The sequence below is a fragment of the Erithacus rubecula genome (assembly GCF_903797595.1).
Source record: "Erithacus rubecula genome assembly, contig: scaffold_394_arrow_ctg1, whole genome shotgun sequence".
NCBI classification, from domain to species: domain Eukaryota; kingdom Metazoa; phylum Chordata; class Aves; order Passeriformes; family Muscicapidae; genus Erithacus; species Erithacus rubecula.
The window spans coordinates 30049-46691 of record NW_027635941.1 but is presented as its reverse complement, the minus strand read 5'-3'; the positions used below and the strand labels follow the sequence as shown (position 1 = coordinate 46691).

The following is a 16643-nucleotide window of genomic DNA, read 5'->3' as shown; positions in this document are numbered from 1 at the left end:
CAGACCCTGCTGTCCCCCAGGGCTCCAAGACTTGTCTTCTCTTTGTTCCCATCTGTCATCTCTTCCTCCAATGTCCTCCTGTGACTGGAACCTGGGGACACTTTCTCAGTTGTGTCCCTCAGTGGGATCCATTAAAACTTTGAGAAACTTTGAAGTTTGATTCTGACTTGGAGTTCTTGAGAGGTTTCTTCAGCTCCCTCTCAGGGACTGATGTTCAGGGATACATCCCCAACCCCCAAGAGTGTCATTAAAGTCCTTGTGCTGTGTCTGTGCTGCTGAGCTGGGCCAGGCTCCAGCACAGAGGCAGCTCCTGGCAAGGGCAGCACTGCAGAGAGACAGCTCTGCCCAGGAACAGCTCCTATGCACAGCCCAGCAGGGCTGGGGCTCTGCCTGCAGACATCCCGGGCACAGCACAGAGGCACAGAAGGGTTAAGCTCAGCCTGGACTGGGAGCACAGAGCAGAGCTCAGTGAGGGCTCACTAGAGCAGAAATCCTCACAGTGTTTGAAACAGTCACTCTCTGGCTGTGGGAAGATAAGCTGCAGTTCCTGCAGGGATCTCCTGAAGCTGGCACATGCCACAGCTTGCAGGACCTTCCAGGACTCTCAGAGCTGCTGCAGTGCAGGGGATGTGGCCCTGGGCAGGGCTGGGTTTCCCTGCTGCAGCACCCGAGGCACAGCTCCAGGCAGCTCCCTGTGTCCAGGCTCTGCTGCAGGGCTGAGCAGCCAGGGCTGCAGCCAGGGGTGCCCAGGGCTGTCCTGCAGAGCAGGGTCCTGCAGCCCAGGGCTCTGTGCTGGGGCAGGGACTCTGCTGCCAGGGGCAGTTCTCAGCCGGCCCGGGGAGCTACTCCCAGCACTGGGGAGAAGCTGTGGGGGCAAGTAGTGACCCTGAGCAGGACAGGTGCTGCTGCTGAGAGGAGCTGGATGGGGCAGGGCTGGTCCCAGCTCCAGACCAGCCTGGGCACAGCTCCAGAGAACACTTCCCAAAAGGTGAGCCTGGTATTGCTGTAAAGATCAGGATAATTCCTGAGAGTGTTTTCAATTTCCGCCTTGGAGAAGGATGGGAAGGCTGGGGTGATGACAAAAATATTTTTACTTTTTATACTTTTTTCCTAGTCTTGTAACTCTGTAAACTATTATTATATACTTATATAACTATAATCTTTTAATATCTCTAGTACACCTCCTAACCTTTCTTTTAGATTTTTTGAACAATAAGCTGACCTTCTAAATACATTCCTGAAATAATGTCTAGTCTTATTATCAGGAAAAGGACCTACAAGAAGAACATTGTTTTGTTTAGTTTTGTTTTTTAAGCAGAATGTGAGCAGTCATAGAAAAATAGGGGCAAGGAATCCTTTGGAACTACTCCAATGAGTTGACCCAGGGGTGTGTAACAGGGGAAACCAAATCTCCTATTGAATGTTCCTGTTAAATATCCTAGTTAAATAACCTTAATGCATTGTTGGAATTGGGGCTAGGTGTGCCACATTCCCACTGGGACACCTGGAAGCTTCCAATAACGATCTGTTTTGTACTTTACCATTGTAACACTCTTGCAAGGTTTTTTTATTCTCTTTTGATTATAGACAAACAAACAGACACCAGAAGGATGAGGGAAGCAGAACAGGAATTGTACTCAGAGAATCATAGAATATTCTGAGTTGAAAGGGACACACAGGATCATCAAAGTAATGTTTGAACATTTACAGAGACTCCAGTTTTTTAACTTGGTGTGGTCAGTCTCTCTGCTGGGTGCCTCCTAAAGGCCCTTCAGCCACTCTCCAGCGCCGGGCAGCACCAGCATCCCCTTTGCAGGGCCCAGCAGGGCTCTCCTGAGCTGCCATTGCCCACCTGCAGAGAGACCCTGCCCCAGCAGGGCCCTGCAGACAGGCAGGTTTGTGTGGGACAGGTGAGGGCACAGAGGGTGGGATGGGCTCTGTGAGCCTGGCAGGGCTCTCAGGAGGGAAATGTCAGGCCCAGGGAGATGCTCGGGGAAGGAGAGGGGGCTGAAGAGAGCAATGCTGGGGGCAGGAGGGCACTGTTGGTGTGTGGGAGGTGCCGTGCACAGCTGGGTATGGGAACACTGCCCTGAGTGCCCGGCTGTCTCTGCCCTGCCCTCCCAGCACAGCACCACAACATCTTCTCTTGTTCCTGCACTCCTCTGGTACTGTCATTGTTATCTGCTGCTCTCAGGAAGGCTCTGGGATTGCAGCAGTTGAGTCAGGCACTGCCCTTGGGATTCCTGCCAGGCAGGGGTGTCCATGGGAATGGGGTGTCCAAGCTTCCCTGTGACCTGTGGGGCTGAGGGCAGAGCAGTGCATGGGAAAGGGGAATGAGCTGAGCCTCCTCCCTGAGATCCCATCATGGACACACCTGGGAGTCTCCTTGCTGTGTTCTTCCAAGCTCTGAGCTGCCCTCCTTGGTACAAATCTGTGCCAGAGCCTCTCAGAGTTCTCTGAGTGTCCCAAGGGGAAGTGCAGAGATGCCACAGCTGAGGAAATGCTCTTGGGTTTGCCAAGGGAATGGTGAGTGTTCTTGGCAGAAGGGGGTACTGAGGTGTTGCTCAGAGACCATTAAAGAAGGTCAGCCATTCAGGGATCCCTCTGCAATCAGCAGAGTTTGGTTATCCCAGGGTGATACAGAAGTGTGACTGTGCTCTGATTCCAGCCAAAAGTGCAAACCCAGGGCAGTTGAGAACAAGCCCATCCAGCCCCTCACCTTACCCTGAGCCACAGGGAATCTTCTCCCTCTCAGATCTCTCACTGGCAAACTGTGAGTGCAGCAGAAATGCTGGGGATTTCTATCCTCAGAGAACCAGCAATCATGTGGGTAGGAAAACAAATCCTAATACCAACTCCTGCCATCCTTTTGATTTGTGAATGCAGTAGCTACCAAGCCTTTCTGCATTAGGAGTGATTCCACTGGCAAATCCTAAATATCCAGCCTTGTCCCTCTGCCACACAGCCATAAACCCAGGGCAGCAGGGCAGGGATGGCTCCTCAAGAGCCTCTATGCAATGGCCTGGCTGCTCCTGGCACACTCAGACAACACAACTTCAGCTCAGTCAGGGACCTGGGTAAAGGTTTTCCCAGAGCAGGAACAAGGGTGGGTTAGCCACAGTAGGAATCTACAGAGAATGGTGCAGGTTTGGCTCAAAGCAGCCTCAGCTGACTAGTCACTGTCCTTTATCTATGAACAGGTCCCCATGTCCAGAGACAGCAAATGTCCAACAGCAGCTCCATCAGCCACTTCCTCCTGCTGCCATTGGCAGACACGCGGCAGCTGCAGCTCCTGCACTTCTGCCTCTTCCTGGGCATCTCCCTGGCTGCCCTCCTGGGCAACGGTCTCATCATCAGCGCCGTAGCCTGCGGCCACCATCTGCACACCCCCATGTTCTTCTTCCTGCTCAACCTGGCCCTCACCGACCTGGGCTGCATCTGCACCACTGTGCCCAAAGCCATGCACAATTCCCTCTGGGACACCAGGAACATCTCCTACTCAGGATGTGCTGCACAGCTCTTTCTGTATATATTCTTCCTTGGAACAGAGTATTCCCTTCTGACCATCATATGCTACGACCGCTACGTGTCCATCTGCAAACCCCTGCACTACGGGACCCTCTTGGGCAGCAGAGCTTGTGCCCACATGGCAGCAGCTGCCTGGGCCGGTGGCTTTCTCAATGCTCTGCTGCACACAGCCAATGCATTTTCCCTGCCCCTGTGCCAGGGCAATGTCCTGGGCCAGTTCTTCTGTGAAATCCCCCAGATCCTCAAACTCTCCTGTTCACACTCCTACCTCCGGAAATTTGGGGCTTCTACTTTTACTACTTTCTTAGCACTTGGCTGTTTTGTGTTCATGGTTTTCTCCTATGTGCAGATCTTCAGGGTTGTGCTGAGGATCCCCTCTGAGCAGGGACGGCATAAAGCCTTTTCCACCTGCCTCCCTCACCTGGCCGTGGTCTCCCTGTTTCTCAGCACTGCAGTATTTGCTCACCTGAAGCCTTCCTCAATCTCCTCCTCATCTCTGGATCTCTCCCTGTCAGTTCTGTACTCAGTGGTGCCTCCAGCCCTGAATCCCCTCATCTATAGCCTGAGGAACCAGGAGCTCAAAGGAGCCCTGAGAAAATTGATGACTTTGTATTTTCAGAAGCATTAAATGCTCTCTTTTCTTCTGCAGACCCTTTAGAATGTAACTCTTTACAATCTCTCTCTTTTTTTTTTTTCTTATTTGTCCTTCTCTTTTTTTGTTGTTTTTTTAACTTTATGCACTATTGTGTTTCGTTACAAAATACTCTAAATTACTCCTTGCATTTCTGCATTAATATCTACTTTTCCTTTGGAAGGCAAAGATATGCAAGAGGTCTCTTCCCATGCATTTAAATAAAAGTAAGTGCATGCCCTCTCCTGTGTGTCCTGGATTCTTCCTCAGCCCTTCTATGTCTCTGCAGAGCAGTGCCTGTGAGCAGAGGCAGAGGTGAAATATCCCAGCACAACAGCACAGCCAGGGAAAATGGCTCTGGCTCTCCCCACATCTGCCCTTCCCAACTCCACCCTCTCCTTTACAGCCCTTCTGTGGCTGTGAGGCCGCAGTGCTCTGGCAGATTGGTCACTGTTCTGCTGCGTGTCCCTGCTGTAAGCACAGGCAGGGACAGGCCATGGGCACTGCTGGGACACAGCTGGGCTCCAGCACAGCAGCTCCATCAGCAAAGGGATCTCCTGAGGGCAGGGAAGGAAGGCTTTGCTCTCCTCCAGAGCTGCTGTCAGGAATGTGCTCCAGGAATGCCCTGGCAAAGCAAAGCCCAGTGTCTGGGGCAGAGGGGCAGTGTGCAGGGGGCACACAGCAGTGTCCTGGCACAGCCAGAGCTCCTGGGATGGACCTAAGGGAACAGCAGAGCAGGGCCTGGGTTGTGTCTTTGTTCTGGGCACAGCCTGGGAAGGTGCCCCAGGGAAATTGTCCCACACCAGTCCCTGCAACCACCATACCCAGTACTGGCCTCTGCACCACCTGCAGGAGGTTGTTTGTCCCTGCATGGAGGGACACCAAGTGACCAGTGAGCAGTCTGTGTTTGCTCTGTGATGAGGAGATTCCAGCAGTGCATCGTGTGTGGGGGGGGGGGGGGATGAACCCGAGTGAAAACAAACACCACCATCAGCACTCACGGGTGGCACAGTTCTGGTGGCACAACAGTGCACTTTCAATTCCTTTGTGTATGCTGCCAAGTTGCAGGCAGTCTGTGACCAAACTCTTCTTGTTGATAATGACTGCAAAACACAATTGGGCAAGATGACTGAGTTGAATAGATTTGCCTTGCCATCAGGTACAAACCAAGCAACATGAAAAGGGAGAAAAAACTTATGCAGCAGAAGAAAGTCAATAGGGAAAAAAACAAACATGACGAAAAATAAAAAACTAAGCAAAACCTACCCACAATAAAAAACACCCACAAACAAACCAACTAAAAAAGCAAAGACCACAAACAGAAGGAAACAAACCCCCAGGAAATCTCCAATCAGTGGAAAATGTTCAAGTACCCAAGGACAGAACTGTAGGTGGTATTTGGAAAGAAAAATGTCTTAAAAAATAAATCAATCCCCTATTTCCCTTGTGCTCCCACCACATCTGTCAATTTATTGCTGATCACAGTGTGACAAGGAATGGAACATCCCCCTTGTCAGTCTAGCCCAGCTGTCCCATCCCTGTTCCCTCAGGAACATTTGCCCACCCCAAGCCCATGAGTTGGAGGAGGTTGCAGACACGCCTCATTTGGGGTGAAGACTGTGACAAGGACAGGAGAAGATGACACTTACTTTTATCAAGGACAGTAGAACAGAAGAGCACAGCCTTGGACAAACAGATCAAAGATGTCACTCAGGCAAACAGAAGTCATTCAAAATGCAAGCAGAATGCCAGCTCAGCTCTGAAAGACTGCTGATAAAGCAAAAATTATGCAAAACAAAGAAATTGCCATCATTCAAAAGCAAGGATCAAGGAACAGCCACCTTTACCAGATATTGAAGACAGACCCCAATGAACCACATAAGGATTTGTGATGATGGGTACCATTATGTCAAATAAAGTCAAAGGAAGTGGGGATAGCTACTGAAAACATAATCAGTCTGTGTGATAAATCTCTGTCCACCTTATGCCCAATACACACAAATGGATGAGGGATTACCTGAGTGACCACCATGCTGTAATAAAGAATATGTGCTTTCAAATACTTAAAATTGTGTTCAAAAATTTCTATCCAGCACATTTCCGGATCAGTGCTGTCCTTGACTCCATTATGTCTCTTGTACAGTTTCACAATAGCCCCTTGGCTCCATACTGTCCTTGGTTCTGTACTGCCACAATGCTCTCCTTGGTTCCACGAGGCCTTGGGGTGTCACAACAGCCCCTTGGTTCCATGAAGTGCCATAGTGTCACCACGTTCTCTTGGATCTACAGTATCACGATGGAGAATTGGTTACAAGCAGCCCTGCTTGGTCACAATGAATATTTGGTTTCATGGGGCCCCAGTGTCAAAATGGCTTCTTGGTTCCATGAGGCCTCGCTGTACAACAACAGCCCCTCAGTTCCATGAGGTTTTGTTCTGTCAACAATGCTCTCCTTGGTTCCACAGTATGAAAATGGCTGCTTGGCTCCATAAGGTTCCTCAGTATCATAGTGCTCTCCTTGGTTCCATGAGGCTCTGCAGTGTCACAATGTCCCAGAGTTTCCATGAGCTTCTGTCTCATCAACCATGTCCTTTGTTCCAGTGAGGCCCCACAGTGTTCCATTGGATCTGTGATTCCATGAGGTTCCATAGTGTACCATGATTGCCTTGATTCCAAGAGGTTTTGCTGTGTCACATTGGACTCTTGGTTCCATGAGGTTCTGTGGTATCACCACAGTCTCCCTGGATCTGCAATATGGGCCATTGTTTCCATGCAGCCCTGCTGTGTCCCAGCATCTCCTTGGTTCCATGAAGCCCCACTGCATAACAACGGAGTCTTGGTCCCATGAGGTTCTGTACTGTCACAATGCTTTCCTTGGTTCTGGATTATAACAATGGACCTTTGGTTCCATGAGCTTCCAAAATGTCACCATGGTCTCCTGGGATCTGCACTGCCACGATGAATTGGTTCCATGGGACCCTGCTGTGTCACAATAAACCATTAGTGTCATGTGGTTCTGGAGTGTCACAATGGTCTCCCTGGTCAACAACACCTTGGAGTGTCACAATGGCTGCTTGGTTGCATGAGCTTCCATAGTGTCACAATGATCTCCTTGCTTCTGCAGTGCCATATTGGACCCTCAGTTCCATAGGATTCCTAAATGTCACTGGTCTCCTTGGTTCCATGTGGCCCTGCTGTTTCCCCATGGTCCCTGGGTTCCATGAGTTTCTGTGCTGACCAACAATGGTTCCTTTGTTCCAATGAGGCGCTGCTATGTCACACTGGACCCTGGGTTCCATGAAGTCCTTCAGTGTCCCAATGGACCATTAGATCCATGAGGTCCCATAGTGTCACCACGGTCTCCTTGAGTCTGCATTGTCACAATGGACCATTGGTTCCCCGTGGCCTTGCTGTGTTACAATGGTCTCCTTGATTCCATAATTCCCCTCAGGGTCACAATGGAGCCTTGTTTCTGTGAGGCACCAAACTATCACAATTGTCTCCTTTCCATGGAGACAATTGGTTCCATGAGGATATAAAAGCTTTGCATAGACATTGAGCAACAACTTCTTAACACACCTGGGAAAAACTGTCTGCATTCAAGAGAGAGATTAAAGGTGACAGTGGCACCAGTAATTTCCATCTGCAACAGAGATGCAGGGTACAGACAGGGACAGAGAATTCAGCTGAAAGTCTCAGAGAATTCTGCTTACAGAGATCATTTCTGGTCACACTGTCCCTTGTAGAAAGGGGACATCATTCCAGACAGCCTGTACTGAGCATGTGGCTCCTGAGTGGGTTTGTTGTTCAGAAAATCTGCTCAAGCTTTTGTATTCTTTCCTCACAAACAGGAAAATTTCTCCTGGGCCTGTGTGCAGGCAGAGCCCTGAGGAGAGCAGGCGGGACATGGTGCAGTGGACTGGGACACCCATCTGCAGAGCTCAGGGAACAAGGTTCTGGTGCAGGGCACAGGGATGTCAGTCCCATGTGGGAAATGCTAGATTTGGTGAGGCTGGGGGTGAGGAGCAGGTTGTCCAAACAGGGTCAGTCTGCAATGGCTCATTCTTCTCTGTGCCCAGACCCCCTAAAGAGGCATTCAGCATCAAGATCTCTTGGGGAATGCTTCAATCATCTCTTCTCAAAACGGAAAAAAACTTGACTAAAGAAGAATCATGGGTTGCACTTTGAAATCTCCTTCCTTAACAGAACTCCAAACTTTCTCCAAGCAGCAGCACAAGCCCTGGAGACTTGAAGACAATTGAAGCAAGACAAAGAACTCCGGAGGGCTTTCTGTATTTCAATGATCCCCACGGTGGATTTAGGGCTGACTCCAGCACCTTCAGACACTGAGAGAAGGTTGAAGAAGCTGCTCAAGGAGTCAGAAGCAAAACTCCAAGTCCCTTGGAGAATCACTGGCCCCACTGAGGGCAGGGACTGCCAAAGGCTCCCCAGGGACTGGTGAGAGCAGATCCTTGAGGGCAGGATTGCAAGATCCCAAGGCTGTGAGCAGGAACTGCAATGCTGAGCAAAGCCTGGGCTGGTTGGAGGCAGCAGAAAGGCCAAGGGCTGAACCCCAGGCCTGGCCCAGTAGGCCCTGTCTCTCACGGGTGGCTCGGGGCTGTTCCTGGGGCACTGGGATGGGAGGGGCATCACCCTGTGTGACACTCCAGATGCTCATGGAACCAAGGGCCAGTGTGACACTGTGGGGCCCCATGGAAACAAGAAGCCATTGTGAGCCTGAGGGGTTGTAACACCCTAGAACACTGAAATGCTGGGGGTGACAAAAGGTTCCTTTACTGAGTTGGGTGTGCAGGAGAAATTCCAGCCAGATAGTCTCAAGAGGTCAAAATGACACAAAATTTTACTGGCAAAGTATAGATAATCAAGGAATGCTTTTAAAAGAATCAATACTACATCCAATTCAATATAAAACACTTGTCATTGAAGGAACTTCATTAATTTAGCCCATTTAAGCTTGTAACATATAAGCACTTCAGTTGATGAGGAAACCAAAACTCTTCCATATAAAGTGCATTAAAAGGAGAGGAATGAGAGAGAGAGAGAAAGACAGAAGCTCAATAGAAAGACACATGCATGGCTACCAACTCATCGCGTTCCAGTGTGGGTGAGACACAGATCCCAGCAGAAGGCAGGGTATGGACCATGGGCTCAGTGCCTGCTCCATGTTTTAAGTCCCTGGGCCTTCGTGGGCCTCCCCCCAGGTGGGACTTGTGATTGCTCGGGCAATCAGAGCCTGGGTCAGCACCAGCCCACTGTGTGACTGACTGACTGACAACTTATCCCGAGCTGTCTGGGACATTGATCTCATCCAGCCTCTGACAGTGACCATGGTGACACTGCAGAACCTCATGGAACCATGGGTCTGTTGTGACAATGCGGGTTCAGGGACAACATGGAGACACCATGGAACCTCATGGAACCACAGAGACCATTGTGACACTCTGGTGCCTCATGGAACTGAGGGAACATGGAAAGGTCAGGCTGATTTGGCCTCCCAGGGGCCACCTGACATGACTGGCTTACCTTGTGATGTTGAGGGTCTGTTTTCATCTGCTACTAAAACACTGGGGCTCTGTGCTTTCTTTCCTTTGGAAAAGTACTGTACTCCTCCAGGTGTCCATGAACAGTTTTGGGAATCCAACTCCGTAATTTCCTATATGCAAGGACAGCTCCCAGACAAAAGCTGCTATGACTGACAAGTCTGGCTGGCCTTGGCTTCCTGGGGCTGGCTCTCATCTGCCTTTTGAAACACTGGCACTCTGGGCTTTCTTTTCTAATGAAAAGAACTCTTCTTCCATTCCAGACACTCATGGCCAAACTTGAGATTCCACCTCCAAAAATCCCTGTGTCCAAGGATGGCCCCCAGATGGAAGGTGTCAGGAGGAATAGGTCAGGATGGCTTGGCCCATGAGTGGCCACCTCTCGTCTTATGAAACACTTGGACTTCATGCTTTTCATTCCTATGGAAAAAAATAAATCCATCTCAACCAGGCATCCATGGTTTAAACTGGGATTCCACCTCGAAAACTCCGTACACTCAAGGATTGCTCCCAAGTGAAAGCTTCCATGAGAGACAGGTCTGGCTGTCCTTTACCTCTTGAGGGCTTCCTTTCACCTGCATTTGAAACATTGTGGCTCAGTGCTTTCCATCCTATAGAAAAGAATCTTCTGTTTCATCAAGGTGTCCATGGTCAAAATTGAGATCCAAGCCCCCAAATTCTGTATATCCAAGGATTTCTCCATGACTAAAGCTGCCAGGCCAAAAATGTCTGGCTGTCCCATGAACCACCAGTCTCCTCTTCTGCTTTCAAACACTTGGGCTTTGTGCTTTGCTTCCTATGGGAAAGAACCATCCTTCTTACCTATGCAGGAATGGCTGAATGGTGAATTCCACCAAAAAATTCCTTATATCCAAAGGTTCCTTTCAGAGAAAAGCTGCCAGGATAGAGAGGTCTGCCTTGCCTTGGCCTCTGATGGCCACCTTTCATCTGCCCCTGAAATACTGCTGTTCCATGCCTTCCTTCCTGTGGAAAAGAATGATCATTCTTCCTCAGACATCCATGTTAGAAATTGATATTTCACCTCTAAAATTCTGTATATTGAAGGATAGCTCCCAGAAAAAAACTGTCAGTACCAGTCTGGCTTGACTTGGCCTCCTGAGGGCTCTCTCATCTATCACCAAACCCTGGGGCTCAGTGCTTTCCTTCCAGTGGAAAAGAACTGCTGTTCTCACCAAGGTGTCAATGGCCAAAACTGGGATTCTACATTTGAAATTGCACCTACCCAAGGATTGCACTCAGACAAAAGTAGCCAGGACACACAGGTCAAGCTGCCTTGTTCTCTGGTGATTTTCTTAGACTATAACAAGAAGATTTTTATTTGCCACCACATAAGAGAGAGCCCAATAATATCCCAAGGTGGGATTGGGAGGCTGCAAGCACATGAACACTCTATATGAATAATGGAGCTCAGTACTCAGTGGAGTGGAAACAGAGGACAGCAGAGGAGAGCCCTGAGAGGGATGGAAGGGTGTTTTCAGGGATAGTGGATCCTTCTGACAGCAGACAGCAGACAAAGAAAGAAAGAATTAATGCCAATTTCTCTCCTAGGGCAGGGTTGTGGTGTAACACATCCCCCAGAAGGAGTCTGGAGCAGCCCAAGGTTTTGTGTGGCCAGGCAGAAGCAGGCAGGACGCAGAGCTGTCAGCAAAGGAAGGGGCCAGCGAGGTGGGGCAGCCGGGGGATGACGACAGCCTGGCAGGGACAGAGGGCAGGGCATGAACACCGTAGGACAGCCTGGGCTGCAGAGGGCACAGGGATGGGCAGCAGCTGAAAGGCCCTGCCAGAGCCAACTGCTGCAGCACTTGGGCCATGGCTGCTGGCCCTGGGCCTGAGGCCAGCAGGAGACAAGTGAGCCTTGCTGTGATGGGGCCTCATTGCCTCCTAGTCCCTGTTCAGCAGCCTGGCAGGGGCCGCCCCATGGTCCTGCCCTTGACATTGCACATCCCCAGAGCCCAGTGGCCCGGGAAGGGCCCTGAGCAATGAGGGAGGGACAGGATCTGCCTTGCCAGGGGTTGGGGCTCAGCCCTTGGTCCTATGCATCCCTGAAACACCTCCAGGTTTTCTCAGCATCAGAGACACCTTTATTTTCATTATTCCTACCTGTCATCACTGCCTCCAGTGTTCTGCTCTAACTGGAACCTTGGGGCACTTTCTCAGGGCTGTCTCACTATGGGACCCATTAAAAGTTCAAAAAACTTTGAAGTTTCATTTTAATTTTGAGTTCTTGAGAGGGTTTTTGAAAAACATTCTCTCAGGAACTGAATCTAATTTAAAAAAGAACAAACTCATGTGAGGGTCATTATAGCCGTTGCATTGTGTCCCCTGGTACAGAGGCGAGATAATGGCAACCAGGAAAAGCTTCAAAAAGACATTTTTGCTGAGAAGCTTTTCCTCTCCCAGCCTAGCAGGGCTGAGGGCACTGCCTGCTGGCACTGAGGGGACAGGATCCAGACACAGACTGGCTACAGACAATCAGGACTGGGAAGACATTGAGCTGAGACTTCACTTGGGGAAACATCTTCATGGTTCTGGGCATGGTGAGTCTATGGGTGCAGGGCAATGTCCCCTGTGCTCCTGGAGGGATCTCTTGGAGCCAGCATATCCCACAGCCCGGGGGATGTGTCAGGAGGGCGCTCCCATTTTCTTTGCAGCAGAGGCGCTCCCATTTTCTTTGCAGCAGAGGAGGAGGAGGAGGAGGAGGAGGAGGAGGAGGAGGAGGAGGAGGAGGAGGAGGAGGAGGAGGAGGAGGAGGAGGAGGAGGAGGAGGAGGAGGAGAAGGAGGAGGAGGAGAAGGAGGAGGAGGAGAAAGAGGAGGAGAAAGAGGAGGAGGAGGAGAAAGAGGAGGAGGAGGAGGAGGAGGAAGAGGGGGAGGGGAGGAGGAGGGGGAGGAGGAGGAGGAGGAGGAGGAGAAAGAGGAGGAGGAGGAGGAGGAGGAAGAGGAGGAGGAGGAGGAAGAGGAGGAGGAGGGGGGGGGGGGGGGGGAGGAAGAGGGGGATGTGCTCCAGAGCAGGAGTGCCCTGGGCACCATCAGAGGGACAGGGCAGGATGGCTCCTGCTGCCAGGGATGGCTGCAGGGGCTGATGCTGGGGCTGCAGCCAGGGATGCCCAGGACTGTCCTGCAGAGCAGCTCCTGCAGCCCTCAGGGCTCTTGGCCAGCCCAGGGCATGTGCCACCTGCCAGGGGCAGCTCTCAGCCTGCCTGGCAGCTCCCCATGGACTGTGGGGAGAAGTTGGAGGTAGAAGGAGCCACTCCCATCAGGATAGATTCCTCCTGCTGTGCAGATGGTGCTGCATGGCCAGGGCTGCTCTCAGCTTTCTCCTCAAGGCAAGGGAAAGGGGCTGTCAGGTGTGTCTGTGTCACTGAGACTACTGCACTGTCCCACTGAGCATCAGCAGATCTGCCTCACATCTCCCTCACAAAATGCCTCCTCACCCTCCTCTGCCTACAGACAGCAGCAGCAGCACCTTGTGTTGCAGCATTTGTGTTTGTCTGAGCTGCCCATAAGGCCCTGCTGGCAGGGAGATGTCCCTGAGCAGTGCCCTGTGCTTGGAGGGGTGTTCAGGGCAGAGCTGAGCCCCCAGGGCTGGTCTGGGCTCTGACAGCACAGGCAGTGACAAGGCTTGGATAGTAAGAAACAGCTTCCAGTAACCACAACTCCAGGCAGCAGAGAGACAGACAAACCCTTGGTATCCCTCTCTCTCCAGCTGCACGGGGTAAGAGAGAAAGGTTTAGGGAGACTGACTTTGAATCTGGGGCCTTCAAATAGTCCACTGTAATTTTCAAGCACGTTGTAATTCAGGTTGATCAACTTGAATACAAGGAATGTGTAATGAGCACAGGGCAGCTGTGTATCACCAATGGGTCTGACTGCCCTGCAGCACTGGAAACCCTGTTTTCCCACTGGGATCTCCAGAGTTCAGGTTGAGAGCAATGCAGAAGATGAGAAAGTAACTCAGCAGCACAAAACTGAGCTTAAAAAAAAAAAAATCTTTTCGTTAAGTTCCCCCACTGTAAGAGAGGTGTTTTTAAGATGATTCCTAATATAATTGCACAAGATTGACTTAAGGAAAACTATTCCAGCTTTTCAACATCTTCTTTCAACAGCCCACAAGGTCCAGAGTGAGAAAATGTCCAACAGCAGCTCCATCAGCCACTTCCTCCTGCTGCCACTGGCAGACATGCGGCAGCTGCAGCTCCTGCACTTCTGCCTCTTCCTGGGCATCTCCCTGGCTGCCCTCCTGGGCAACGGCCTCATCATCAGCGTCGTAGCCTGCGGCCACCACCTGCACACCCCCATGTTCTTCTTCCTGCTCAACCTGGCCCTCACTGACCTGGGCTGCATCTGCACCACTGTGCCCAAAGCCATGCACAATTCCCTCTGGGACACCAGGAACATCTCCTATGAGGGATGTGCTGCTCAGGTCTTTTTCTTTATGTTTTTCTTTTCAGCAGAGTATTATCTCCTGACTGTCATGTGCTATGACCGCTACGTGTCCATCTGCAAACCCCTGCACTACGGGACCCTCCTGGGCAGCAGAGCTTGTGCCCACATGGCAGCAGCTGCCTGGGCCAGTGGCTTTCTCCATGCTCTGCTGCACACAGCCAATACATTTTCCCTGCCCCTGTGCCAGGGCAATGTCCTGGGCCAGTTCTTCTGTGAAATCCCACATATCCTCAAACTCTCCTGCTCCAAATCCTACCTCAGGGAATTTGGGCTTCTTGCTGTTAGTGCCTGTTTATCATTTGGTTGTTTTGTGTTCATTGTTTTCTCCTATGTGCAGATCTTCAGGGTTGTGCTGAGGATCCCCTCTGAGCAGGGACGGCACAAAGCCTTTTCCACCTGCCTCCCTCACCTGGCTGTGGTCTCCCTGTTCCTCAGCACTGGCACATTTGCCAACTTGAAGCCCCTCTCCATCTCCTCCCCATCCCTGGATCTGGCAGTGTCTGTTCTGTACTCAGTGGTGCCTCCAGTGCTGAACCCCCTCATCTACAGCCTGAGGAACCAGGAGCTCAAGGCTGCAGTGTGGACACTGACGACTGGCTGCTTTCAGGAACATTAAACTGCTGGCTAGTTTCTGAAAATCACAGAAAAACAGCCATTTTTGGTGCTTCATCTTGGTTTGGTTGTGGGGTTATTTTTCCTTTGTTTTAGTTTTAGCACACTGTCCATAAAAAAACCCACTCTGTGTTCCATTGCTCATTATGTTTCTCCATCTTCCCTGTGGCCACAAAATGTGTCAATAAATGGTTGCAGTGTTCGTGGCTTTAAACACACTGAAGGATTTCTCTCCAAGCAAAGTTTTCTCCAGAGATGCCCCTATTGTTCTCATCTCTGGAGCTGCAGCAGCAATGTCTGTGTGCAGAGCTGGGGCAGATCAGTGCTGGCAGAGCAGCTGTGCCCAGCAGCAGCAGCACTTGGTGTTGCCAGTGCTGCTCCCGTGCCACTGCTCTGCTGCCCTCCTGCCCCTCGTGTTGCTGTAGGGCCTGAGTGCTCTTGGGGCCAGGCACAGCCCTGGGGGTGGCAGTGCCAGGGCTGCAGCAGGGACAGGCCATGGGCACTGCTGGGGCAGCGCTGACGCCTCAGGGCAGGGCCTGGGGGCTCCAGGCTCCTTGGCCAGGCTCTCTCCAGAACACTTGGCCAGGCCAATGCTGAGCAGAGAGAACCCCTGTGAGCAGCCCCAGGCTGGCCGTGGGCAGGCTGAGGGCAAAGAGCATGGCTTGTGCTCTGCAAGGTCCCTGCAAGGGGGAGAGCCTGGCAAGGAGCAGCAGAGCAGGGGCTGATCCATCCCCACTGCGCTGGTCAGACCAGATCAGCGACCTGGAGCGTCCTCATGCACCTGCCATCAACATTCCCCCTCTGCAGCCCTGGCCTCTCCCCCAGCTCACACAGGTGCCGCATCCTTGCAGGCACAGACACGGCAGCACTGGCTCAGGAGCCCCTGTTTGCACTACACAGAGCAGGCGTCAGCACCCCCATGGTGCTGCTGTGGGGAGATGGAGCTGAGTGAGCACAAATGCCATCAGCCCCTGGGGCCAGCAAGGGCTGGGGGACAGGAGGGGAAACCACTCAGGTTTGTCATGGCCTCTGAAGTCAGCCAGAAAGTTTTTTTCCATGAGCTGTGAGTTTCCTGTTGCACTGCAGACATTGTTATTCAGAGCCAGGGCTGCCTGACCATTACCCCCAAACTGCATTGAGCATTTCATTGGCTTCGGCTTTCTTTCCTCTTTCCTTCTCCAGAATTCTTCCCCTTGCCCATTACTCTTTCCTCCCCTGGTGCATTCATCTGGCCATAATTACTTGCATTTCAATTATAAAATTATAGTCAGTATTAATTATAACTGTAAGTCCTCAATGCAAACGCACACTGAGCAAAGCCACTGACCACTCCCAGTGACTGCTCATCACTGTCCACAGCCCACAGTCGACCTCCACTGACCATTTCCTCAATAACTACCCCATTTACCACACCCACCTACTACCCCCTACTTACCTCACCTACTTAGTACCCCCCCACCGACCACACCAATTGACTGCATGGTACTGACCACCCCCAGTATCCACACTAACTGGCTACTCCATTGTCCATACCCACTGGCCTCACCAACTGACCACACCCCAAACACTCCTCAACTGACCATACTCCATCTGACCACACTCACTGACCATACTAACTGACTATATTCCTACTGTCTACACACACTGCCCACACCCCTGACTACTCCCACTGGCCACACCCACTGGTCACATACTTGACCACACAGTAATGACCACCCAACTGACCATACCCCAGTGATGATCCCACTGACCACTCCCACTGACCCCACTCCACTGACCACTCCAACTCACTACGCCTTCCCTGACCACACCCACTCACAACATCCACTGACCACAACCATTAACAA

The 16643-nt window shown here is 51.4% G+C and overlaps 2 protein-coding genes across 2 annotated transcripts; both read left to right on the top strand.

Moving 5' to 3' along the window:
* The first annotated feature begins 1641 nt into the window (after window positions 1–1641).
* Window positions 1642–4193, top strand: LOC306816157 (olfactory receptor 14J1-like). The gene is made up of 2 exons (XM_079332636.1): window positions 1642–1689; window positions 3201–4193. The coding sequence occupies exon 2, from the start codon at window positions 3224–3226 to the stop codon at window positions 4154–4156; it is 933 nt and encodes a 310-aa protein (XP_079188762.1). The 5' UTR covers window positions 1642–1689; window positions 3201–3223; the 3' UTR covers window positions 4157–4193.
* Window positions 4194–13867: 9674 nt separating this feature from the next.
* LOC306816158 (olfactory receptor 14I1-like) lies at window positions 13868–14800 on the top strand (the record flags this gene model as incomplete). The annotated part of the gene is made up of 1 exon (XM_079332637.1): window positions 13868–14800. The coding sequence occupies one exon, from the start codon at window positions 13868–13870 to the stop codon at window positions 14798–14800; it is 933 nt and encodes a 310-aa protein (XP_079188763.1).
* Window positions 14801–16643: the final 1843 nt, after the last annotated feature.

What these genes read in the sequence shown, in the direction of transcription:
- LOC306816157 (XM_079332636.1), top strand. Translation starts at nt 3,224, where the DNA reads ATGTCCAACAGCAGCTCCATCAGCCACTTCCTCCTGCTGCCATTGGCA.